The sequence below is a fragment of the Octodon degus genome, unplaced genomic scaffold (genome assembly GCF_000260255.1).
Source record: "Octodon degus isolate 3935 unplaced genomic scaffold, OctDeg1.0 scaffold00155, whole genome shotgun sequence".
NCBI lineage: Eukaryota > Metazoa > Chordata > Mammalia > Rodentia > Octodontidae > Octodon > Octodon degus.
In genome coordinates this window covers 4286027-4313214 of record NW_004524731.1, presented here as the reverse complement: position 1 = coordinate 4313214, position 27188 = coordinate 4286027, and the positions used below count along the sequence as shown (strand labels likewise).

At 52.9% G+C, this 27188-nt stretch overlaps 1 protein-coding gene across 1 annotated transcript in view; it reads right to left on the bottom strand.

Annotated features, from left to right (window-relative positions):
* The window catches only part of Csmd1 (CUB and Sushi multiple domains 1), a 1642653-nt gene that overhangs the window by 94395 nt on the left and 1521070 nt on the right, over positions 1 to 27188 (bottom strand). The window contains exons 45-51 of the mRNA XM_012517218.2: positions 26458 to 26635; positions 24648 to 24793; positions 23935 to 24015; positions 22830 to 22943; positions 17338 to 17526; positions 12802 to 12948; positions 9119 to 9307 (exon numbers count right to left, since the gene is read on the bottom strand). Of these exons, the coding sequence (XP_012372672.2) occupies positions 9119 to 9307; positions 12802 to 12948; positions 17338 to 17526; positions 22830 to 22943; positions 23935 to 24015; positions 24648 to 24793; positions 26458 to 26635 (1044 nt within the window). The remainder of the gene's footprint in view (positions 1 to 9118; positions 9308 to 12801; positions 12949 to 17337; positions 17527 to 22829; positions 22944 to 23934; positions 24016 to 24647; positions 24794 to 26457; positions 26636 to 27188) is intronic.

Sequence of the window (27188 nt, the reverse complement as noted above, 5' to 3'; positions counted from 1 at the left end):
CAGATGAATGTCCATTTTGTATCTGTGCATTCAAAATGGTTAGAATAGGTATACAGTTACATTCTCTTAATGAATAGAGTGATTTGTTCTAATGGTGTTTATAAATAGGATATCAAGTCCGCATCTTGTACAGCAAATAACCACTAGGAAGAGAGTATGCAATGTGTTAATTATTGAAACTGTCCTACCAATTTGATTTGAAACTGTCTCCTTGCTATTTGTTTCTCAATAAAATTATGGAAAAAAATTAAATTAAATTAAAAAAAATATGTTCACAAACACTTGGGCTGGGTCACCTCCCTTGCCCATTTTCACTCTCCACCTTAAGAATCGGACGAAGCCAGCTGCCTGCGCCCTCCAGCAGGGCCGGGGCCCTGCGGTTGGTCCTGCAGTGACCCCGTGGCCTCTGTCGGGGCTCGCGCTCCACAGTCACTGTCACGGGGAGGCAGCCCTGTGTCTTCACTGGAAGACGGCAGTGTGTTCTTCATGCGAGGCACGCGCAGGGCTTTGCGGCTTCGCCCCCTGCCTTTGCTTGATGGAAGTCACTATTTTTGAAGTTCACTGGCTGGAGCAGAAAGCTCTAGTCTCCTCTCTTCCCTGCCAGGAGCAGCTCACCCCACCTCGCCCTCACAGAAGAACGCACATCCTCTGCTGCTTTTGCACACAAGTCAAGAGCTCCACACCTGCGTGGAGCATCTGTGACCGTGGCTCAGAGATTTCCATAATGCCGGAGACTCAGGTGGTTCCGGGCACTCCCCTGCCTCAGACTCCATATGCCACGCACGACTCCTGCCCAGCAGCCAATGCAGTTACACAAAATTGTTCTTTGCACATTTCTACTCACTACTGCTTTAATTCTTTACACATTTAATACACGGGAAGCTATGTAACACTCACTGGATGCTAAGCATGGGCTGAGAAATGCATTTCTGAACTTGGTGAAGAACAGTGCTGGACGTTGGAACACAGTGGAAGGAAACGATACCTGCTTTACACAATGTCTGAGCTGCGATCTGCCAGCCATCCGTCACTGGCACTCCCTGCGCCGGGCCCTGCATTAGGGCTGAGCCAACCACACTCGTGTGCCAATGTCAGCCCAAAGGCCACGCCAGCCTGCGGCCTGGGAGCAGAGCCTGCGCGCTAACATCTGCCACCACATTCTAATAGGACCGTGAAAGGTTTAAGAACAACGATTGCTGTAGAGCATACACGACCTACAAAGAGTGAAACACTGCCAGCCCCCTTGAATCCCTGATTTCAGTTGTCATGAGAAAAAGAGAAATACGCTTCTAGCTGTTATTAGCCTATTACTGGCATTTTGTTGTTTTGGCGCCCGGGCATCACACGCAGGACCTCACGCTTGCAGGTGGGCGCTGGGCTGCTGGGCTGCTGGCCTACCATCCCAGCCCCCGAATAGCACTGACTAACCAGAGGCTGGCGGAGCTCCTCCGGTTCCCTGAAAGCCTCCCTACTGCAGCTAGGTCTGTGTGGCCGAGAGCTCCTTTTCTGTCAGCTTCGATGAGCTCCTGGAGCTGTAAGAACAGTCTGTGCCAGCATCTTCACTTAATCCTGCAAGCGAGACACCCCGTGTGAGTGTGGGGAGAGACACCGTGAGCCCGGGAAGGCCCTCCACCAGAGGGGAGTGCCACCGAGGCCCTGCACTCTGGCTGGGCAGCCCCAACCCAAGCATCCAATTCACACTCCATGAGCTGCATAAACTTGGCTTGATTTTGGAGGGATAAAGTGAAAATCAGTTTACACCATGCAAATTGAATTTGGAAAGTTTGCGCTACACGGGCAATGTGGAAATTTGGAATGTGGCTGATATCATGCCTGTAATCTATCACACACGTGCGCACACAAGACACACACACACACACACACACACACACACACACAGGGAAGACACAGTTTCGTGGGAACAGATCGACACACATATAAACATTTGAAGCTCACAGACAAATTACCTGTTTTTTGTTTATAATTGAAAGATTTGAACACCCCTAAAGTATTTCAAGTAATTCACTTATTCTAGTACTCAAACATATTCTCCCACCTTTTGCTAGTGATGGGCTTTTTTCAAAATTAGAAAGAATATGAGGGTAACCGTCCAAGCGGGGACCCAGGTGGGGCAGGATCCACGTCTGAAGCAGCCCCGGTCGTAACACCTAAGTCCTGGAGCAGCCCACATGCCCAGTAACAGATGAACAGACACAGCACATCCGGTCTTTACACACAGTGGAGTACTACTCTGCCATGAAGGACAAGTGAGACAGTTTTTGGTCAGCAGACCCAAACCGACACCATAATCTTCAGTGAAGTAAGATAAACACCCAAGTTTAATTACTGCACTGCTTTCTTGTGTGAGAGACTCAAAGTACAAAGATCAGAATGGAGAGCAGTTATTAAGTAGGAAGGGCCTGCTCACGTGGGAAGCAGGCTAAGAGGTGGGGTAAAGAGATTTAAAGCAGGGAGACAGCAGGACACAAGGGAAAGAGAGCTTCTGTAAATGGGCGCAAGGGCCGAGGGGAGGAGAGCAGAAAGAATACGCCTCATACTCTTTTTACATGGCCGGGACTCTGTTGTTAGAGTTGGTGTCTCGCCGTCCCCCAAAGCCTCATGCAGTCACAGGACAGCTTCTAGCGCGTCTGAATAATTCTTGATTCAATGTGGGAATTATGGGAAAAGAAGAACTGAGATATGTCAAGTCCCGGCACAGACCCCCAGTGATGGTGGCCGTCACATACACCAACACGCAAATAAAAATCTAAAACAATTTAAATTAAAGACAATGGTAAAGAACGTTCTATTCTGAAAGAGGCCCGTGCTGGGCGTAGCCATAAACTGGGGGAACAGGTAGGTCAGGTGGAAAGGACGTGAGTTGTGGAATCTGCAAGCCATGGGCTCCAACCCCAGCGCAGACGCCTCGCCATTACTTCCATGGTGGTGTCCCCCGTGGGCACTGTGCTTGGAAGCTGTAAAGCACTGGGCGTGGCGGCTCCCCTTCCACAGCCTCTCCGGTCCTGTGTGGCTCTCGCGTCTTCGCATCCCTTTGCATGCTTTGAGTGTTCCTCGTAGTGGAGAACACTTCCCCACGTCTCTTAAAGGTGTGCCCGGAAGGTCTGAGGCCGCACCACCAGGCCGTTTCTCCTGCTCTCCGCTGCCTGATGCATCGCTAGCAAGGCATAACTAAAGCACAGAGGCAGGAAGGCGCGCCCGCCGACAGGCGGCGCCGAGAGTCCGCTGTGAAGAGCCAGCTCTTGGAGAATTGCTTTCTTCAGCAGAGGCAGCTGGAGCCGGTGCTGAGGCCAGGCCAGGGGCGGCGCATCTCAGAGAATCCGGGACTGTCTCTGCCATGAATAAGATCCCTGTATCGATAGGAGCAGCTGCCGGCTTTCAGGCCGGAAATGAAGCCTGCAGGGCAGAGGCTGCGCCTGGCTTTATCAAGAAAGATGAAAATGCAGACAGCTGTGCTGGAAGAAGTGATTTAAAGGGTCGAGCAAAGTATGGGGAAATCCAGCAGCTCTCTGAAACCAAGAAGGCAGCTCCTGCCAGTGCGCGGAGCGGCTCCCAGGCCAGAGCTGCTCCCAGCTGGCAGCCAGGCTCTGCGGGCGGATGCCAACCCAATGCCAACCACAAGCAGAGGCTCGGGAGGGCAGGACCCTGGGCCTCTGGAGCAGGGCCTCACATCTCCTCCTCCAGCCCTGATGAGCAGAAACAAGCCCACAGACGAAGCTCTGCAAGGTGTCTTCTAGGTTGTTTCAGTCCTCTCAACTCTGAGAGCTGAATGTCACAATGCCCCTGTTCCACAGCAGAAGAGACTTGGGAGAGAGGGAGGCCCCAACACGCAGGGCCCAGCCGGCACAGCGCCTTGGGATCTCGCAGCTGAGCACGTCCCGGCTGCATGAGGCTGCCGCCACAGTGTCAGGTCAGAGACAAGGCTGGCTCGACTCTCAGTGAATAATCTTTAGGAGAAACGTATTTTAAAACACAGATCTTCAGGAGTCTAGATTGATTGATTTTTGTAAAATTCAAAACATTTCGCTCTGATGACAAGAGGTCTACTTGGCGCGGGGGTCAGTGTCCTGGCCAGAGAAGCAGCGGCCAGGGGAGCCCAGGGCAGCCTGACCGTGCTAGTGGGGGGAGAAGGCTGGCTTCTGGGGCGCTAACCACACACTCTTGAGACCGTGTTTTAAGAAATGAAGGTGCTGATGCAATCAGATAATGCAGAAACTGGCCTTATTCTTCTGTACAAATGAAAGAAAACTTCAGATCGTGGCAAAACATTCTACACGGCAAGCGTAGCTGAAATATTAAATATTTTAGAACAGGCTCGAAAGAGAAATTTATTTACTTAGTCACTGATTCTTCAGGGTTCCAGTCCTTCATTTTCAAATGAAGATGAAGTAGCTGTGACAACCTTTGAGTTCAGTGAGGATAGGAAATCATTCCCACACTTGCATTAGTTAACAAATTCTGGACTATCTCCAGATGTCTGCAGGAGTTGTAGCAGTTCTGACTGCACCTGACCTCTTGTCAGGCAGTTCAGATGTCATTTGTCTGTTAGTGAAGGTGTCTAGAGTGAAATTTATTGCTGCAGATACTAGTTTTTGTTGTTGTTATTTATTTATTTATACAATTATTTTTTAGATAGACTTTGGTGTTTTTTTTTGGCTGAACTGGGGATTGAACTTAGGCCCCTGAGCTCGCCAGGCAGGTGCTTATTCCACTGAGCCAGCCCCCTGGCCCTTAGATAGATTCTTGCTATGTATTTCTGGCTGGCCTTGAACTCACCATGGCACCCAGGCTGGCCTTAAAATCAGGGCAACCCTCCGGCCTCAGCCTCTTGAGAGCTGAGGTGACACTGGTGCGTCACCAAGCAGCTCACAGACTAACATTACTATTTTATTTTTGGAATTGGTTCTTATCAAACTAACAAAAGCCAAATATCTGGTGGAAAGCAAAGGTGTACTCATCATGGGACACTAGTTTAAGCCACCCTTTCTGCAAAAGGGGGAGCTCGGCCTCCCTGAGGGTCTGCCTTGGTGGCGACCCTGGCCACAGTCCCGGGGCACAGCCACCCTGGGCCTCCCGGTCCCCACAGTCCATATCCAGCCATGGACCAGGCGCTCCCACCTCAAGATCAGCAGAGCCTAAATCTCCCACATCTCTCATCACGCCTCTCACGCTGCCCCAGGGACCTTAGACACTACCGCCAAAATATTTTATTACGTTTTCTTGCCCAACCTGTCTTCCCGCTATTTGTGGTAGATTTAGAATGGCCCAACGCATGGCCTCCTAAGTGTGGTGATCCAGACAGGACCCACTGGGATCCCCCACTACACATCAAACTCATAAATGCACAGGGCTAGTCTTTCTTTTGATCTTAAATAGATCCCGTCAAGCTGGGGATGTGGCTCAGGGTAAAGCACTTGCTAACCAGGTGCAAGGCCCTGCGTTCAACAGCCAGCACTTTCAATAAGAAAAAGGAAGATTCTAAGTAGACCCCATCTGCCCCGGGACAGAAAGTAAATGCCTCCTGAAGGTCCGCCGAGAGCTTCCAGTGCCTGGCCCACCTCCTCCTCTCTCGTTGTCCACGAGAATTGACCCTGTCCATGCCAGTACGAACCTCCCAGCGGGGGAGCACTAGGCCCCCTGTCCCCCTGCTCCAGGTTGCCGTGCCCACTCTGCGCTGCTCTGCTATACAGCTCTGCTGTACCCTCCATGCTGTTCAAGTCCCTTCCCACCCAGCTCTCTGCCCATCAGAGCTGGGCAGTGTTTCTCACCTCACACATGCAGTGCCCCCTGCAGGATGAATGGAAGTGGAAGATGCGCATCCTCGGACAGGAGTGCTTGGGTTAGCCCTAGTTTGGTCTACGAGTACAAGCCCATGGTTATCACCATGTTTCCCTGCAGCAGAGCAAATGAAAACAAACAGGGCCAGAGACCACAGAGACTCTCTCTCTCCACAAAGCAGCTCCCACAGCCCTCTGGCATGGTGTGCTTGCAGTGCTCAGGTTCCAGAGGCAAAACGCTGCCCAACAGCGACCACTTCCTGAGCTCACATCCGTTCACATGACCCCTGCGGACAAGCTGAGGCCGAGAGCCTACCGGCCGCTGGAGTGCAGACAGCCTGAGCCGCGCGGGCCCCTCACAGCCTGCCGACTCTCTCCTCGGCAGCCTCTGCGCACTTCAGAGAAGCCCCTGGGCCTGGACTTCGCAGCAAGGTCAGAGTCCTCAGCAGGCGAGACCCGTGCCGGTGCTGATCCACCCGGATGAATGAGCTCTCTCTGGACAAGGGAATCAGGGTTTGTTTTTTTAAAGAATGTACATATTTTCAACTATGCTAAAACTGAACAAATCATCTAACTATAGCATGTGTGTCCATAATAAAGTAAACAGTAAACCAAGATACTAATGGCCAGACAGAATTTAGATTTATCTTAGTATTTGCATTTTTAATGTGGGAAAAATATTTTTTAATCAGAATGTCAGTAGATATTTTCAGACTTAGGCTAATCTTTTTTGAAGTTTTAATATTTAATTATTTTAAATTGGTGTTGGATGCTGGTGGGACATGGCACCTTGATCTCTGTGTGTGACAAGTAGGGGCCAAGGCCACCAGGCCACCAGCACATGCACGCTTCACACTGCCGCCCCTGCCCCCGCCTTGGGACTATTCAGCCTCCTCTCTGTCGGCAACGCTGAGCTGTGTCCAGGAGCCGTGGTCAGCCCCCATCACAGCTGCGAGTCAAGGAGAGCATGCCAGGTCCCCGTCCGCCCTGCTCTGGCTCTGTCCCCTTGCCGCCGCCACCCCCAGCCTGTGGCCCCTGAGCAGCTTCCTCTGAGCAGTCTCACATGGGACAGCAGCATGAAGAGTTCAGCTCCCACAGCAGAAGGGTGCTGCTAAGTCTGGACAGCCTGCAGTGTGTGTCCTCTGGGTTGCTGGGACTCAGGACGCTTGTCCTCGTGACCGGGCCGGGAGCCCCCAGGAGGAAACGCGCCTACTGCACCGTGATGCACATAACCACCACACACCTGACTGGGCCGACAGCCCCCACACTGGCTGGGCAAGGGTAGGGCAGGACCAGAGGCGGCCCAGAGCTGGCGGGAGAGGCCTGAACCTGGGAAGGCGCAGCCCAGCAGCTCAGACACATCCACGCCCCACACTGCACAGCACAGAGCTGCACGCTTAGGCCCAGATTCTGTAGTAATTTAGTGAAATTCTCCAGCTGTGCCCACAGGCCTTCAGGACGGAAGTTGGGATTGCGCATTGCACAAATTTGTTCTGTTAAAAGTTTGTATAATCTTCCTCAGCAATCTTTACTTATCCAAATAAGAATTTTCACTACCTAGTTTAAATATTTAATTTTATTTTTAGATGTCAAATTCCTTAATTGTACTATATAATTAAGATTATAAAAAAAAACCTATTTACAATACTTTCTTACTTTATTTTAAACATCACAGCCCCATAAATGATGAAATCATATTATAATGTTTTAGTTTGGATGTCATTTTACACAAATTATAACTAAGAGAAAACTAAAGCTAAAACCTCCTCTACAGTAAAAGAATTTTAGCCCGCAGGCACAGGCTGCTCCCACACGTGCCGTCCACTAGATTTCCTTCCAGTGGAATTTCTTTTGGCAGGAAGCTGCTGACGACCACAGGAACAGGCGAGCAGAGAGGCTGGGCTCCAGGCCTGGTCTCCCCTCCTTAACAGTAAGTCACGTGACCACATGGAACTGCTGGGTAAAAGCGCAGCCTCCACAGCACCAGGTTGCACTTAGGGCCCGTCCCTTTGTGACCGAAAGGTCAACATTTGTGAAGGAAAAAGGATACAGCAGCTCCCCGGTGTGAGCCCGGTTCTCAGGGGGTGGGCGCCAAGGGAGCACCGCCAGGGGCGCGGGTCCTGCTCTGCCCTCGAGCTGCTCCAGGGAGGCGGGAGGCAGGAGCTCCTCCTCTCCTTCGCATCAAGCTTCTGGGAAGCCAGCTCCAGTGTGGAATTCAAGGGGACCGGCCCCTCACCCTGCCAGCACCCCATGTCCCCATGACGCCTGAGCAGGGCTGTCTGGGGCCCTGCTGAGAGCGCATCCCCCCAGGGCTCCGACTGACTCAGTCTCCAGGGCCAGGGTTCAGGGGCTCCTGCATCGGAGGCCCTGCTCCAACCCCTGGAGTCTAGGCTGGATGGCACAGCGCGTCACCGAGCACGTCACAGAATCAATGAACAATTGGAGCCAGTGGAAGGTATAGCATCCAGGGAAGAGCTCTCAGAAAACTTCCCCATCCCCACTAAGACAGCTGCGTGCATCTACCATTATGTCCACCTCAATCAAGGTGGACACAACACGCGCCCCGGCGATGGCTACAGACACAGGGAGCGTGGCAAATGCCTGCTCCCCCCCAGAGCAGGCTAGAAAAGAGCGCCCAGATGGGATGGCCCGGCACGAAGCTGCACTCACGAGGCAGACTGCCCTCTTGAGCCGAATGTGACCGGCTGCGAATACAAACCCGGGAAGGCGGGACGCGGGCACATCAGCACTCCAGCTGCCAACCAGAATTAGAATTCTTACGAGAAAACCTGGTTTCCATGCATACAACAGGTAAACAGGCCTAGAATGTTGAAATCACTGCTAACAAACCCTAGGTTGAAATGAGCAAAGAGAAAATCAAATATAAACTGAAGGCTCAAAGAAGGACTAATTAAACTAGCAGTGGCAAACCTCAGAGGACTATTTATTACCACTGAAAGCTCAGAAAGGTTTGCCATCACCGGCTGAAGCCAAAATAAGGAGAGAGGGCTGTTCAAAGCAGACCACTAACTATACAGTGATGTCAAGGAATCACTTCAGACCTGAGTGCATGGCACAGGTTTTGCTTCGCGATGACCCGCGGTGAGTTCAAGAAGGGACCCACTGGTGACCCTTCTCTAAATTCAGGCTCTGCACTGAGGCAGCCCACCTCAAGGTCAGTGGTGTTTGCACGGTGGGCAGCAACCTTGTCAGGCTGTGCGAAGCCCACGCTCTTCTCTCCTTACCTGGCCTCCACGGCCACCCAGTTCTGAGCATGATCAAGGCAAGAATGGGCCCGAGGTCAAGGCTGGGAGCTGTCTTACCCTGGCAGATGGGTGTGAGGGCATCCCACTGGTACATTCCCATGGGGTTCCGGCTGCAGGTGGCATTGCTGGGGCCCACCATGCGGTACCCAGGCTTGCAGAAGTACTGCACTTTGCTCCCGATGGCCCCTGTTGTCCTGTTCACAACTCCGCCGTCCTTCAGAGTGGAGCTCAGACTGCAGTACGGGGCTGTGGGCACAAAATCACATACAGAGCAGGTCATAAGAAGGAGAGGCAGGGCCATCTGCCACAGAGCAGGTCATAAGGAGAGGCAGGGCCATCTGCCACAGAGCAGGTCATAAGGAAAGAAAGGGCCATCTGCCCCTGGAAGGGCAACACAAAGGAAATCTGCAGCTATGAAAAAGTAGGAAATGAGCTGGGTGTGGCGGTGCACGCCTGTAACCCCAGCACTCTGGGAGGCCGAGGCAGGAAGGTGGCAGGTTGCACCCCAGCCTGCTCAGCCTGGTGGCTGGATGAGATCCCGCCTCAAGTGTGAGCTCGTATGTGAGTGGCTGGATGAGCGGCTCAGCGCAGAGGCCTGGCTTGCTCCCCGGGATCAGGCACGCTCACTACTCACGCACACTCTGTCTCACACACATGCACGTGAAATTAACATCACTACAGAAACTTATCCTACACACAAGAGCCCAGAATCCACACCCTTCCTCTGAAACTCAGCTGCTGGAGCTGGATTCCCCGAGAAGGAGGGGTCCCGGCCGCAGTGTCCGGGGCAGGCGCAACCCTGCTAGGCTGTGACGGGCTCACAGAATGGGAAGTGCTGGGGGCTGCTCAGGGCTCCAATTTGAAATGAAATGCTTTCTAATGTTAAAAATGATTCGAAGGATAAAATTGAGCCTGATGCTTTGCCCTGCTCTGGTGACTGTCCACATGCTAAGGGGCTTCGGCATGGCGCCCCAGGCAGACTTTGCTTCTTTTCCAATATGTGGCATTTCAGCGACATATCTGAGCAGGACAGTGTTGTGTCTAGGTGTCCCCTGAAGCCACGGGGAGCCACTCACGGGAGGTGGCCGAATCTGGAGTTTGTGATTGGTTACTGTCCAGTGCCAGGATTTGGAGTCTGAGTGCTGCGCCCGCCAGATGCTTGTGCCGTCTTCCTCCGCCACGAGCTGCTGCCCTCTGCCAAGAGTCGCCACACTTTGCAGCCAGCTGATCTTGGACTGAAACCTCCAGAGACGGTGAGCTAAACAAATCTTTCCTCCTTTAGCCTTGGGGTCCCAGCAACAAGAGAAAAATAACTAAGACAGAGGAAAAGTTACTGCTTTGGATCAATAAAGACCCTAGCACTGCTCTGCTCCTTCTTTGGAGGGAGGGTTTTCTAAGTTGGAGACAGACATCTGCTAAAATAATGGTCCTCACCTCACAGTGTCACTTTTTTAAAAATGTATTTGGTACAGGGTCTCATTACACAGCTCAGACTTGTAGTGACCCTTCTGTTTTCAGCCTCCCCAAAGCTAGGATTACAGGGGCACACCCCCACAGTAGAACACAGTGGCTGGCTCAGCATGCCAAGATGTGGGGCTGGCACAGTATGTGGTGCCAGGGATTGAACCCCAGTCCCTGCACTTGCCTAAGTAGGCGCTTAGTCCACTGAGCTATTTCGCTGGTCCCAGGGTAATGTTGTGGTAGCTAAACAACTTTGCTTCTTATTTACGTGGATAGAAAACAACCGAGTAGAAAAAGAACCTTACTTTAGGGTTACAGGGCTGGTGCATTAGGCACAAAACTTTGTGAATAACCTCAAATCAATGGAAACACACATTTAAGGACTGGAAGCTCCCGTTCCTCCAGCAGCTTTCTGAGTCTTCTGCTTCCACCTGCCCAGGAGCGAGTTTGGGCTGCCCGGGGCCCTCAGCACTCCTTTGGCACCGGCCTCCTGGGAGACGCTGTCTGCGTGGCTGCAGGCTGCATCCACAGCCCCCAGCTGGCGGGTGCTTCTCCCCAAAGCCCACCGCCTGGCCTAGGGCTCTGGCTTCCTGCGCCACTGCCAGTCTGCCCTTATTTCCAATCATTTCAGCCCACGCTGCTGTGAGCCTTGAAAGAGTCCAAGCCACTGGTTTAGGAACAGTGTCACAGGCAGCACCTGACCACCACCTGTCTGGGATCTCTGCAGGGGAAGAGCAAGGGCCAGACCCAGACCGAGGGATGAGTCAACACAACACACTTGTTGGGTGGGGGCCTCTGCTCCTGCGGCCCGTGGGACAGTGTGGAAGGCGCTCGAGCTCCAGCTTCTGCCACAGACCTCGTGTCCCGTTCATTCCATCTTCAGCTCTCAGCATGCGCCTTCCTTCCTGTGCTCCTGGAGTAGCGTGCGGGGGCCACGGGGAGCACACAGGGCCCAGCGGAGGTAAGTGTAGGCCACAGGCCTGCACTCTGGATTCTCCCAACATGAGGGAGACCACGCAGCTAGGAGCTGGGGAGCTCGGGAGCAGCCTGGGGACACAGGCCCAGGCCTGGAGGGTCCCAGGGCCCAGGCCTGCAGGATGGACTCACCCAGCACTGAATCTCCCAGTGCTTCTGCAGACCCGGAGGCATCAACAGCCCCTCCCCGGATGGTGGGGCTGCAGAGCCACCCCCATGCTGATCATTTCACATGCTGGAAATAAATTCAGTTTGAAAAGTCCGGCACCCGTCTACTTCTCAGAGGAAAGATTTCAATGGGTGGAAATGTGGTCCCTGCTCTGTGGCTGCGGTAGCACAGGTGCCATGGGCCTCGGCGTGTCCTTCCTGCAGAGGGGAGGCTGCCCCTCAGGCCTTGTCCTCACCTGGAGCCCTGCACAGCCCTCCAGATGACTCCAGCCAGGGCACGTGGCAGCCTTGTCTGTAAACCAGGGAGACACTTCCTGCTCCATGCTGCTCGTGGGCCTAGAGCCCAGCGCAGCAGCAGCAGCCACAGAGGGACCTGTACCGCCTGCTGTGCAGACCCACGCAATCCCTGTCGACAGGTCGGTGTCCTTGGGTGCAGGTCAAGCACGGCCACAGGGACCTCAGACACAGGCCACAGGCTAGGAAGCACATGCGGCTTTATTGCTGTCACTGTCATTTAGTAACTAAAATATTCCAAAGGACTGGCGGAGTCTCTGTATGACACGGAGGGCGACACAGCAGGCCGGGTCAAGGACAAGCCCAGGCTCACAGAGGCAGTGGCTGATTTACATCATTAGTTGAGTAACTGGTGATTTAGGAAATATAAGTAATGACTGAAAGAGAACGGTTAACACATGCGGAGAATGAGGAAAATAATCCACACTGCGACAGGAAAGACAGACGAGACGCTTGTCACATGTACGTGTACACTGCATGCATGTGCATGCTACATATGATGTGTGCACATATCTAAGAAGCACACATGCTCTTCATAGTCAGAATTTTATCACCGACGTTTTACTAGTAATACAATAATCCCCTCCCGTTTGTTCCCACGTGACTTCAGTTATATTTCATCTTCTGAGAGCAGGCCTTTTGCCTACAGCACAGGATCAATGCTTTATCGCTTAACAGCAGGTGCTGAGGCATCACTGGTGCACCTGGGCCACGTGGCGCGAGCGCGGAGCGCTTTCCGACACACTCTTTCGCCCGGACCTAGGGATGCACAGCTCGCAGTCCGGCTTAATTTGCCACCGCAACACGTTTCAGACCGGCTGAGCGCTGGCCCCGCAGCTCACCTGCATAGCGGATCTTGAAGCCCTTCTTGCTGGTCGCGTGGTCGGTGGACCAGCGGAGGAAGAGCTGGTGGCCCCGGCTGGTGAAGCTGGACTGCTCAGTGTGGTTCCCGCTCAGGACCACGAGCAGAGGGCTCTGCCCAGAAGATCCTGCCAGAAAGAGGAGAGGAGAAGCTCAGGGCTGGGCTAGCGCTGCCCATGTGCAGGTACAGCGTTGGCCTAGATGGAACCACGCCCTGCCGTTTCCTTCTAAAAGGGTGAAGGATTCCAAACAGTCACAGCCACAGGTATACTCCTTGATAAAAATGAAATAGGGAGGAACATGGTGGGCTTATGAGCTATTAAGGATGCAGGGCTTAAGTAAACCATCCCGTGAACAGCCGCACTGGGCAATAGAAGGGATTTCCATCGCATCAGCTTTTACAGCGCAGTGTGTGTACAGGAGGGGAGCTGCCCACGCCACAGGCGGGTGTGGGGACTGGCAGCCTCTCGGGGCGCTTCCCAGTACTTACTGATATCAGACACTAAGGACACAGGTGTATCTCCTCAAACTCTAGTACATGTGCAGAAGCGCCTGGCTGAAGCCGAGCGTGTGCCCTAGCTTAGCTTCCCACGGAAAAGCCCAGAGCCCAGCTATAGTTTGGAGTTCTATGAAAGTATTAGAAATACTAAAAGAAAGTAAATTATTATAGAATCTAAAATTTATATATAAGCATATACACATATAAATGAATTATGCATTTCCTTAGTGACACATATTATCAGTTTAGATAATTCTGGGACTGATACACTGACATCTAAGAAAACCTGCTTGCAGATAAATATAGCAATGATACAAAAACTCAAAGGTACCCACATACCCAGTGTGCGCGCGCGGTCAGAGGGTGGGCGGTGGGAGGGCAGACAGACGAGGCACATGGGGAGAGACAGACAAGGAGTCGGTTAAGAAAACAAGCCATAACTGGGCCACAGAGCCCTGGACCAGGCCAGCAACCTCTGGCAGGAGCTAGACAGGGCTGCCCCGGGGGCCTCCGTGTGACCCTGTGCTTTGCTGCTTTATTTATTTATTTATTTATTTAGCATTTAGGACAGGGTCTACAGGGTCTCACTGTGTAGATTAGACTCCTAGCGATCCTTGGTTTACAGCTTCCCAAGGGCTGGGATTACAGGTGCGTGCCATCAGGCGCAGTCTCAATCGCTGACTCAGCACAGCCCCAGGGCCGGGCCAGCACTGCCCGCTGGGGATTGAACTCTCAGCCCCTGCGTCTGCCTAAGCACGTGTTTTAAACTGCTGAGTCATTTCGCTAGGCATTGCTGCTTTATTTTTAAAAGCCTGAATAAATTATAAAGGGGAAAAAAACCTCTAAAATCCATTACCTACAAATGTTTTTTTTTTTTTTCCTGTTTACTTGGAATTTCTCAAAGAAGTCTTTTTTTTTTTTTTTTGTACCAGGGATCAAACACAGGACCTTGTGCTCACCAGGCAGGTGCTTATGCCACTGAACCCTGTCCCTGGCTCAAAAAAGCTTCAAAAAACAACATCAACAGAAGGGTGCTGTTAATCCAAGTGGGCAAGGCCTGGAGACACTGCCCTGCTGACCTCAGAGCTGCCTGCACTCTCCCAGGCCTCCCGGCGAGCGCGCACGCGCAGCACTCCCTCCTGCGCTCTCCCAGGCCTCCCGGCTAGCGCCCACGCGCAGCAGTTCCTCCTGGACTTCGCAGCTGCCCTGCACACCACAGTTCAATCTCTGGGAACACAGTCCAGGAGGGTGGAACGTGGCTGGCCATGCTACTCACAGTACAAGGGTCATCAGGGCAGCGACATCTTATCTCTGAGAGCTGCACGGAGGGTTCTCATTTGTGCTGAGATGCTGAGAAACCACAGTTTTGCTCACTGTGACGCCAGCGATTTCCTGAGTGCACCTCCAGAGGCTCAGCTGTGCTTGCAGAGCCACCAGGGGTGGGCAGAGCGAGCGTGCACAGAGGAGCGCAAGTGTCCTTGAGGAAGGGGCAGAGGACCAGGACTCCAGCAGGCAGGCAGGCAGAGGTGGGCACAGGAGAGCAGCACACCATCCCCCAGGGCACCCAGCTCTCAGACACCCGGGCTCTAGGGCTGCGAGACCACCACTTCCTGTGGTGTGAGCATCTGTGGCGCTCTGTGAACAGCGAGGCGCACATGCAGAAAACCAGCACAGGGCACCGAGACGGGCAGCAGACAGCGCGCCTCTCCCTGTGACACGCTGCAAAGGACAACTGTGCTCCGGAGCCGAACCGCAGCTGTGCACCCTACGTGCGGCTGCTGTTGCTCAAAGAGATAACACATACTTAAGATAAAGTGCCTCCAGGAAATGAATCAACCTAAACTCACCGCGTGGTAACGTGTCGTTTTAGTGACTGACTGCAAGAGCAAGCTTCGGGCCCTGCCAATCCTACATCAGCTCCCGCATTACTCTCCATCTGTTTTGCTTAAAACACAAGGTGCTTTCCTGGGTTCTTCTCTGAAAGCTGACACCCTGCACCAGGGAGACCCAGCTGGCAAGGAGCAGAGGGGCCAAGAGTCTCCGTTTTGATTGCTTTCTCAACCAAGTTTCTTGAGGATTAAAGTTCCACTCTGGAACAGTGCGGTGTATCCACCCTGAGCCACAGAGAGTAGCAAACTCCTGGGCTAGTAACGTTTAAAATCAATACATTCAGCGCATTTTCTGGTCCACTCATGGGCTATAAAGGAGCCTGTGACTCACCAAACCAGACAAACATGACATTTACTGCAACAAAAATGCCCTCGCTTGAAAACATTATTCATATAAAACTCTGACCTTTTGTTTTATAGAAAAATCTTTGGGAGCAGAACAACATTCCTCGTGCAACTTTGATGATGTTGGCAGCGACTGCCACAATGTTGTCTTTAGAATCTGTTGTGCTGTTGTTTATAATGGGTGCAGTCCCTTGTTGGCAGAGACTGGACTGTAAGCAATCGGTGCGTAAGTTATCGATAAGTATTCAGCTTCTGAAATCAAGAGGTGTTATGGTTTGTGTGTATTTGCCCCCTCAAAGCCTCATGAAGTCACTGAGGTTCAGTTCTACAGTTTGTGATTAATTCTTAATCCAAAGCTGGGATTATGGGTGTGAGTACTACACCCACCTGGGGCGGATAACCTGAATGTAATGTAAGAGAGACAGAGACAAACTGGCTCTCTGTTGTCGCTGCTTCTAGCCTTGCTGTTGTGCTGCCTTCCACCGCCAGGCGCTGCTGCCCTCTGTCCTGTGCCACTCTGTGCCAGCCACATATAGACTGAAGTCTCCAACAGCCATGAGCTAAATAAACCTCTCCTTCCTTCATTTTGGGTGTTGGGTATTTGTCCCAGCAACGAGAGAAGAGTAACTGAGACAAGAGGCGTAAAATACTATTGGCTATATTCCATGCATACATTTAAACTAAGTATTTACATACATTTGATTATATATGGCATGCATGACAACACATATCCACACACACACACGTTCACACATGGACACACAGCCTGGAAGATGGCTGTTTCCTTTTGTGTATTTTTTGTCACACTCAGTAGGGCCACAGGACTGCAGCTGTCTCACTTGCCTATCTACGTTACAAGCGCATTTCTCCAACATGGCTAGTGAATGATTTTTCTGCATTTTAAAGATGGAGGGAAAATGTCTTTAGGAATGCACGCCCACTGTGGCATAGCTTCACACTCCTACAAGCACACACACTCTCTCTGGTGCCCTATTGTTATGTACAGAAATGTGAGCTTAATTTCCAGGCGGTAGTATTTTCCGGAATGCACACTTGGATTTGGTGGGAGAAGTCTCGTGAGCCATCTGACCGCACTGACCATTGCACCTTGGGCCAGATGAAGCCTCCAAGCAAAGACAAATATTAGCATCAGCCCCATTTCAAATTGACAGTTCAGCCACACACACTATTGTATGAAAATGTCCAGTATAGTAACATAAGAAGCATAAGACTAGCATTAAAAATAGTACTAGCATCTTTTAGTTAACTGGAGTTATTTTTTAAAGTGTACATTAAAGATGTATTCAACACTTACAGGCTACAAGTCTTTGTGAGTCATCATTTTCACATATTTTGTGTAAAATCACTGTGTAGATAGATCAGAATTTTTCTGAATTTCTTTGTTTTCCCAAAGCGCCTTGTGGATCAATACAACACCGTATTTTGTAAATAAAAGAAGGGCTGCTTGAGACTCCTACTCTGAAGACACGTGTGAAAGAATTACAGGTTGTTTAAAATTCAGTACAATGGAGAACGCACCATTAAACATTCTCTTTGAAAACTTGTAGCCAGAATATTAGTACGATGTTGCTTTAAAACCACTTGAGCTCTGAGAACATGTAAATCCCAGAGTAATCCAGCTCCTGTCTTGTTTTGTTCTGCTTTCTCTAGAGAAGGTGGGACACAACTGGAAAGTACCCACGTCCTTGTGCTGCACGGCACTAGAATGGTGTTCATAGTCCTACTTTATAGGTCATGGCTGTACGGGAACGGAAGAAACTTACCGTCAAATATTTCCAGTGAATCAAATTGCTTCTCACTCTGAAAGGTGTCCACAAAGATGGTGATGTTGAAGCTCGGCTCCACCTTAATGCTCCAAGAACACGTCTGGGAGTTGAAGTAGTTGCTGGGGTACCCAGGGCTGAGGATCACTCCAGAGGATTCCGTCCGGATTTCATTCGCTGGGCACTGCGCTGGAGAGAGAAGGCCGGGAAAGGTGAGCCTTGACAGCGCGCAGCCGCAAGAGCGTGTGCTCTACCCTGGCGGGTGCCACGCCATGAGAAGCAAGGGCAGGCTCGCTGAGCATGACCAAGCAGCCAGCCGGACGCAGGGTGCAGACGCAGGGCACGCACTGGGCGCCAGCGACCAGGCGCGCCTCACCTGCAGCCGCGTCTCCCAGCTGGCCATCCATGTGCTGTAATTTGGGGCAGGTGGACTTGGGCTTTCACCGTAGAACCTCAACTTTTCCAAAGCAAACACAAAGTAAGGACCCCTCCTCTTCCACACACTCATGTGACTAAAATAAGGGGGATTTCAAGAAACAGAAAGTCTTATTTGAGTCCTTAATCTACTCTGCATAGTGCAACTGCTTGTGCGGCCGCCCAAGAACTTGCACATGCAGTGTGTCATTGTGGGCTGCACCGCCGCAGCCCACACGCGCCCAGAGCCTGCAGCAGCGACTGCCACTCCAGAGGGAAGGATTTCCTGCCAGTGCGATGTTCACACACGTGCCTCCTGCTTCCTTTCCCCCCAGCTATTTTCAGGTTAATTAAAATAGAAGCAATCTGCATAGACATGGATGTGCACAAATGGAGCACCAAAAACGAGGGCCCTGTTAGCAGCTCCGCGTTGCTCTAACAGGCTCCTGAAGCAAGCGCTTAGGGAGTTGTGAAGGGAGACATCCTGTATCCCTGCGTAAAGGCACGCAATAGAAATGTATTAAAACAACTTACAGCGCCCAGAAACCCCAGCAATCGGCTTTTCACCAATGACCACAAACTCGTGTGCAAAGGAACGCATCTTATTTACTTAGTTGTTCCTTCTAGTTAGGCAATGAGTATTTTGTAAAGTCTTTTTTAAACAAAAGATGCTTCTCAAACAGACTATCAGGATTTATAGAATATGAACTGTTAGGTACATGGACATAGCAGGGGAGTTCCTTTCTGCTGTTTCCTTCCATTTATCTTGGTATACTAATTGAGATGCACCTTAAAATTTAGAAATTTTTTAGATATGCAACCACCAATGATGAAACATAAGATAGATTACTTTAAATAAATGTACGTTTTCAGTCAGATTTTTTAAAAAATGTTAACAGTGATGAATTAATGACAATAATATCATCGAACATAATTCTAACCAGAGCTCAGTGTGAAACCGCTTGGCGGCGAGCACGGATTCCTCAGGACCGCAGTGAGCCCTCTGCGAGGTACTTCACCCTCCTCTCAAACTGGGCCTGCTGGAATTTAGGGACAGCGCAGCGCACGCTTGGGTGGCTCTGGACCCCTGTGTGGGCGGGGATGTGGGTTTCGGAAGCTACGCGGGCTTGCTTGCCAGCCAGTGAGCAGAGGCCGCGATGGTGACCACTCGGTTCCCAACGAGACGCGGCTCTTCTACCACCAGGCACGGCTGAGCGGGTCTGGGGAGAGCCGTGGCCAGCGATGGGTGCTGCTGAGTGTCCTCTGTCCGGTGGCATTCAGCAAGGTCCGGCCCTCTGCTGCCCTGTGCGCTTCCCACCGCAGCTGCAGTGCGGGCGGAGGCGACTCGGAACTGCGGGCCACCTGGGAAGAGCATCCGCTCTGGGCCTCGCTGGAGCCCGCCTGGGAAACAGCAGCACACCCGGAGCGGAGGGCGGTGCTGGGATTCTGCGGGAGGCGCAGCTCCGAGCAGAGCCCGGCGCATTTCCCCATTCTTAAAATATGTCTTCTGTGTTTTAGAAAAGGCAAAATTGTATTTTTATCACCATTAACACACCCGTCTCCCGTCTGCGTGCTGTACGAGCCCCTGGGATGTTCTGCCCACCGCCACCCACGCTCTGGCTCCTGCGTGGGCGCTGACCTCGCAGGTGCAGCCCCTTGCTGTTCCTTTCTGCAGGTCGACGGATTCCGGGATTCCGGGCGTGCGCTCTCTCCCAGCTGACCCGCCCACTTCCCGGTGGCAATTCCACATGTGAAGCAACCTGCGCCCCCACCAGAGCCCCTAGAAAATGCCACGGTCTGTGGCACATCGTGTAAGATTCCACTAAGGACACTCAGGAGGGGAGCTTGCCTCCGAGATGCAGGCATAGCCACTGCTTTAGCTTATTTTGAAGAAAACTCAAATCTGAGGCTTAGAAATATGAAGCATGCTATCCAAGGCACCTTGCGGCTCCTCAGCAAAAGTAATAAGGGATTAGGATTAGCAACACAGGATGAGGAACAGAACTTTGAGTTTCTAGTCATTAAGATTAGTTCTTAGGGGCTGGGGAGATGGCTCAGTGGAATAAGCGTTTCCCTGGCAAGCGCAAGGGCCTGAACGGTTCCGGGAAGAAAAAAAAAAAAAAAGATTAATTCTTAGAAGCACCTGGAGGGGGACAGCGGCCTGGAGGCAGGGCTGTCTTTGAGCAGGCAGGTGGGTCTGTCACGTGATCCTGCGGTGCTGCTGGGTGAAGAGGAGGCTCCTATCAGCGCTTTCCTGCACCCTGCTGCCTCCCTGAGCAGTGGCCTGGGGCAGGTGCCAGGGACGCTCTATAGTGTGCCCTGGAAGTGGCATTCCAGCTTGATTTAAAGGAATATTTTAAAAGCGACTGATGGGTCCTCATGGTCCTCAGGGCGCTGTCACATGGCCTGGTGTCCTTTTCAACTCTGACTCCACACTAGGTTCCATCCCAGAGAACTCGTCCCAAAGGCAAACGAAGAGCAAGTGGCTGGTGGAGAGAGGTGGGGCAGAGAGCTGCCTGCTCTCTCAAAACCAGTGTGTGCACTGGTCTAACCCAAACTTTGGCCACCAACTCCCCTCTCCTCTGAATCCCTCTACTTCCCAAGCTCTGAAAGACATAGCTGTGGCATCCCACAGTCGCCCTTGTATATCCAGGTAGGCTTCATATAAGGCGACACCGCCTGCAGATCGCAAAATGATCAGCAACTCTCCCCTGCTCCCCATCTATGACAGTGCTCAGAGCAGAGGGGTGGTGATGATGGTGGTGGTGGTGGTGGTTGTGGTGATGGTGGTGATGGTGGTGGTAATGGTGGTGGTGGTGTTTGTGATGGTGGTGGTGATGATGGTGGTGGTGGTGATAGTGGTGGTGGTGGTGATGGTGGTGGTGGTAGTGGTGATGGTGGTGGTAATGGTGGTGGTGGTGTTTGTGATGGTTGTGGTGGTGGTGATGGTCGTGGTGGTGGTAGTGTGGTGATGGTGGTTGTGATTGTGGTGGTGGTGGTGGTAGTGATGGTGATGGTGGTGTTGTTGTTGGTGGTGGTGGTAATGGTGGTGGTGGTGGTGATGATGGTGGTACTGGAGGCTGGATCCAAGGCATCACACCAAGTTGTATCCTCAGACTCTTTTAAAAATATTTTATTTGAGTGAAGGTCTTGCTACATCACTAAATTGCCAAGGCTGGGCTCTGGGCTCGGTCTTGAGCTTTTGCCTCAGCCTCCCAGAGTGCTAGCTTTACCAATGTGCACCACAATGCTTGCTCTTTCTGTTTTCAAACCATGAGTTGTTCAGAGTGGAGCTAGGACCTCCCTCGCTTCCTTCAAATGAATGTACTCTACAGCTGAAGGGGAGGACAGGCGCCAGGCTGGGGGACAGCAGGGCTGAGCTGGGGAGGAGAGGAGCTCCAGCCCGAGCAGCAGTGCCACGGAGCGTCCTGGGGGTCAGTGACACCCAAGGACCGTAGCGATGATGTTCACAGTGGGCTGCCTCTGTTCCTGGATAGCCACGAATTAAACTCTGTTTAAATAAAGCCAGGTAACTGTGACAAGGCCAAGGCACTAAGTGTGTGTTGCATTCTCGGCATGCGTGGCCTGCACGTGCATGTGCCTTCCCAGGATGGCTAAGGCCCTTAGCTTAGCGTCCTCTGTTCAGAAACACCGGAGCTGTCTGCCCTGGCTCTGACTCACAGGTGTGGAGAGCGCCTCTCCTGTGAACCAAGCCACATAGCCCCTCACACTGTGCTGCTGGGGTGGCTGCCCATCGATCTTTCCCTGGGCAGAGGCTTGGTCTCCTGACTGAGTCTGACAGGAGAGGACAGCGTCTCAGTGACCCACGTCCTGCCCTCCAGGGAAGCGCCCAGGCCACTGTGCCTGCACTTCCACCCCGGCGTTCCCACAACAGAAGCTCTCTTTGCGAAGTTTTCCTCAGCGTTCCTTTTTAGGGAGTGACTGAGCTCACTATAGACACTCAGTCATTACCGGTCGCACCTGCAGGCCCCTTTCCGTCTCAGTCGGTGAGAACCTTTCCTCTCCGAGGAGACTGGGATGTCACAGCTTGAGCTCAGACACACCCCGCTAGGGCTGCAGGCACTCACTGCACCAGGCAACCTGAGCCCTGCAGGACAAGGAGGGCTGTCTCTAGCGGGCAGAGAGCTCCACGGGACCCTCAGCCAATAGTCCACTTGTTATTCACCGAGTTCCCCTGGATCCCACAAGTAAGGCAGGTAAGCCCTCCTCCCACGGGACGGAGAGCTGGGCTCAGCGACCTTCCCGGGCCTGGCGCAGGCCACACTCTTCCCTGGGTGTCCTCGCCCTGAGTTCAGAGCTGCTTCCCTCCTTCCACTGGGTGGCCTCACCGTGACTCCCAGCCAGGGAGAAGCCCACCGCCAAGGCACTGTGTCTGCCCCAATTCGGACAGCTCTCGCTGGGGAACTGCTCCTGCTTCTGACTTGCGTGGGCCGTTCGAGTCCATCTGTAGTTGTTAAGCCATTTCACTATCCAGGAGTACTAGACAGTACTAGCTAGTGGTACCCATTCAGTTCTCTTTTTCAAGTGAAGCAAATGTATTCTATTTGACCAAATGGAATCTGGCTCCAAGCTTATTCTATTATTGCAAATGGTCTAAATTCTTGCGTAGGGCCTATTTATTTTGAAGGTGTGGAGAAACAAGGGTTATACACTGTTTATTGTGTATAAATTTTACATCACAAATATTAAACAGCTAGTTCCATTCAGGCTGAATTACAAGTGAACAATTTTGTGACACACAAAATTTACTTTGAAATATAAAGCATAGGACAGACTAATGGGTGGCTGGGAGGGGCACAGAGGCACACTCATGACCGGCAGAGGGCTGTTACTGTCCAAGGGGTGGATTTTAAAACCGTTTGGACTGGGCCATAAGCCTGAACATTTTCATGGTAAGTTAATGGGAAACATGACTTCTGTTTTGATGAAGCTTTTCCCCAGAGCTAGAGACTCCTATTAGCAGGAAATGTGCACTGTGACAGGGTCACTGCTTGGAAAGGGATAGAACCACGCCCACTCAGGACAGCGTGTGCCGCAGCACTGGGCCTTGAGCGTACCTTCGCAGGCCGGCGGGGAGCCTTCGAACTGCAGCTGGGCGCTGAGTTTGCAGGTCAGCGTGTCGCTCCCCAACAGGGTGTACCCAGGGTGGCACTGGTACTTCACGAAGTCTCCTGGAAGAGTCAAGCCGACCCAGAGGGAGTTACCTTTCTAGAACCCTCTAGGGCCTTCCCAATGCACTGCATAACACACGTGTTGGTCAGCGCACCACCCATGGCATACTCAAGGTCTGCGTGTGCTCTGTTCAGCTTTCAGGAAGCGTCACTCTCAGCTCCACGTTCATAAACATGCTACCTTAAAGCCAGCCAGTGTCAGTGTGGCGACCATGAGCTATCTCTTTGTGCTTTGCTGGCACACCTGGGCTTCCCCTGCCCCGGTGATTACAAAGTAAACAGAAAGCGTGGCAGGCGTCTGGGACAAGCATAATGCCACACGCTTGGAGGGAGGGCAAGGGGCTTGAGTGTCCATGCAGTGCTCGGTTTGACCTTGGCTTACAACGCCTGATGATGAGCAGGCCAGGGACAGGGTCACACCGCCTGGCCAGGGACCGCAACACGGTGTGGCCACAGAAGGAGCTGTCTCGCACAGGAGCTGAGATGTCACGGCAGCTGCCCCGCCAGCACACACGACAGCTGCCCTCTCGTGGCCTGGTGACTGCCTACGGAGTCTGGCCACGGGTGTACAGCAACAGCAGCATTTCTGCACATCAGCCTGCAGCATAGCCGGCTGACTGGATGCCGGCCTCAGTGGTGTTCTGGTCCTCCTTAAGCTATGGATGACTGGGCTCTTGTCAAGTGTGTGCTGCATGCTTCCCTAACTAAGCAGCCTCTGGAAACTGGAAAACAAAATGAGCCGGCACAGGCCAAGGAGGAAACTATGCTTCAAGTGACGAAGGAGAAGCACAGGTGGTGAGACAGACACCACGGACACAAAGCCAGAGAACACCTCTGTCTGAAGCTGCGTCTCGGGCGAGGCCCAGCAATGCAGCGCATCGAGGCCCTTCCTACCCTTCTGGCAAACTCCGCTCTGACTGGCCTGAGCAGTGTGTGCAGCGAGGGAAGCTAAGAGGGCAGACTGCAGGTGTCGTGACTGGGGGGGGCTTACCGATTTCAAAGTCCTCGTCCTCGGCCAGCGTGTCTGCGTGGGGGACCGCGGGCGGTGGCGGGCACTTCTTCAGCTGGAAAGCTAGTGTTTCATGAAAAGCACAGGGGTAAGGCAGTTGCATTTGCCGACGAGCACAAGCGTTCCCCCTATGAGCCTCGTTCCTTTTGAGCGCTGAGATACCTCCAGGAACGCGCCGCTGTGTGCTCACTGCTCTATAAATCCTACATAGTGCCTCAGTGCAAGGAACGTTTAAGTCACAGGAAGGGAAGTGCGCAACCGAAGCAATGCAACGTTGGGACACAAGACAGCGATTGGGACGCAGTGCGGCTCCCCGCCCTCTTCCGTGAGCCGTGCTGTCTGTCCTGAGGGGTCGGGCGCCCAGGCAGCATAAGGGCCCACGACTTGCTGTCTCCTTCAGAGCTCCCCCTCAACCCTTACAGGTTTGCCTTGTTCCCACTGGTGCCACCAGGGCCGGGGCCCAGCACCTCTGGGACAGGGATGTGTAAACCCAAAGAAGCTCCGTGGGCTCTGCAGCTGGGACTCCCCGAGCGCACTCAAGCATGAAGCCCTGCTGACTGTGGGAGCCTCCCGGGATCTCTGAACGCCCTTTGTGACAATGCTCCAAGCTTTTGGGGCAACTGGGCAACCTGGGCTGGAAATGGGACATTCTCTTGGGGTTCTGGGTCCTATCAATGCAAGGAAAGTAAACAAACCATGAAAATTGAGCACGAAGAAGCCTCCATTGGAAAAGTCGCTGTGGAACTTGAGCAGGACCTGGTTGGTGGAGCTGTAGGCCGTTTCCAGTGCTGTGTTCCCGCTGAACACACCCAGCTGGGGCGCACTCTGATCCGGACCATCCCTGGGAGACACAGGGCAGTTGGAGGGGTCAGGGGAGCCTGGATCTACGATCAGCTCGGACGCAGGGCTGGGGGCCGTCAAGCCCAGCGGCAGCCAGCTGGTCCCCCTTCACCGGACTCTCCCTGATTCTGGTGGGTGCAGCGCACGCTCCACCTTCTGCTCCGATCCCCATGGCTTAAGGTCCAACCCCAGGGAGGCCTACTTAATAGGGAATGGGCTTCACAGACTTTCTCAGGTAAATTAAGATAATTAAGACAAAACAACAAAACATAGCCATGCTCTAGACACTGCGCTTAGACGTGGGACAGCTCCTAGCGCAGAGCTGACCAGTGCGTCTGCCTCTCCTGACTGAGCATTTCAGCTGTGCCTGTTCAAAGCTGCCTGATTCTGCCTTCCTTCCCTGCAGCGTCTGTGTGGACAGCAGCGGCGCCACATGGCCTCTGTGGCAGGCTCTGCTGTAGGATGGTTCTGGGTTCTGAGTCTCCTCACACTCAGGCTAGTCGCCTCCCCGAGAGGCCCATGCCTCAGCTCTAGTGCCACCTCCTGCCTGCCCACCGCGAGGTGCCCTGCTGTGCTCAGCCTCCTCCTGGCATGAGGATGCTGCTCTCATGTCCTCACCACGCTGTCCCTGGATGAAGCCTGGGTCCTGGCAGCGCGGGTGAGGCCCTGTGCTCCGTCCCTGCTCGATGGTGCTGGCAGCTCCTGCCGTTCCACAGAGCCATGTAGAGCGCTCTGCCAGCCCCACACTGGCACACACTGCACACAGAGGCAAGCACACGATCATGTACATGCTCACGTGCACGGAGAAACACGTGCGTAGACACACGCTCCACATACCACACACGATGCACACAGACACAGCAACCCCCATGGCACACAGATACACCCACCCTCACAGACACACAAATAGATACCCAGACACACACTACACACCACACGCATAGACACTACACAGACTTATAAAATAGAGAAATCTGAATGTATGCCACATAGGTGCACACAATGGACCTTCACCACACCTACACACATGCACACACATGCACATGCAACACGCACACGCATATACACACATGCACAGCTTCGTCCTCAGCGCATGGTTGCTATTCTCACAGCACCTGCCTAGTGCCGGGTGTGTGCCACGCTCCCGGGGCAGTGCCACGTGGCCCTCACTCTTTCCTGTCAGCTCCACTACAAAGTCTCCATCACAACTGGAAGGCAGAGATGGTCACTCCACAGCTCCAGCTCATCAGGAGCCTGCCCCTGCCCCTGTCCTGCCCCTGTCCTGCCCCTGTCCTGCCCCTTGGTCCTGCGTTGCCTCCGTCTCCCTCACAGCACTCCTGTATGGCCGCTGTCACAGCAATGACAGGGCGGCCAGCAGGCCCTGCTTAGCCATCTCGTCAGTAGTTCTGCACGGGCTGGACCATGGCAAGGGTCCCCACCACTCAAAAGGAGTCTCACTTAAAATGTAAACTGAAACATCCTGTAGAGTTCTCCTGGGTCACTGCGCCAAGAAGCCCAGCAGGACCCTGAGGAGTCTCCCTTCCCCTGACCGGCCGGGGAGGCGCAGAGCAGCGCCGTGAGCTGCTGCATCCGCGAGCAGCACCCAGCACAAGGCTGACCCCGAACAGCTCCTCGAGCGGGTGCGCTTGGGCCAGGGGCTCCTACCAGACAGCGATGTAGTCATTCACTGCCTCGGTCTGCAGCAGGGTGAAGTTGATGTACACTCCGTGCCCCGGGGGGACGGTGATCAGCCAGAGGCAGTCCTTCAGGATGGGGTACTCGTCGGGAAAGCCGGGGGAGTAGATGGTTCCGTTCTGGGAGGTCACGTTGTACCCACAAGGAGCTGCAAGAGGAGACACCTAGATAAGCTCGAGGCCGGTGATTGTGGAAAGGAGGCTGCTAGGTCAGTCTCCAAATTTTTGTAGTCAAAATTGTCCCTGGTAAGAAATAACTGCAAACTAGTTCTCAGTGACTACTTTGTCAAAGTTGCTCCCCTAAAGTCTGGAAACTTGAGAAGAATTATACTTCTCAGCTAGCTCAGCCCACACAATATGCTCTCCAAATCTTCAAAATCCCCTCAGAACAGTTGTCCCCTGTGATTCAGGGTCCCACTCAGCCATCGCTGGGGCCTGTGCTGCTAAGCCATTAGCCTGCCCCATGCAGGGGATTAGGGGGGAATTATGCACAAACATGTCACTAAAGATTTTCCTTCTCTGTCGGGCGCGGGCGCCCTGCTCCTCAGCCTTGTCCCTCCCGCTGGAGCTTCTGCTACGAGTCTTGTTTCCTGTATAGCCCTGGTCCCTGCTGGCAAGATTTGATTGGTTCGCACAGCCCTGCGAGGCAACTGGCTGTTGGCCTATTGCCTGTGTCAGACGATATACTTGGCTCCCTCTGAT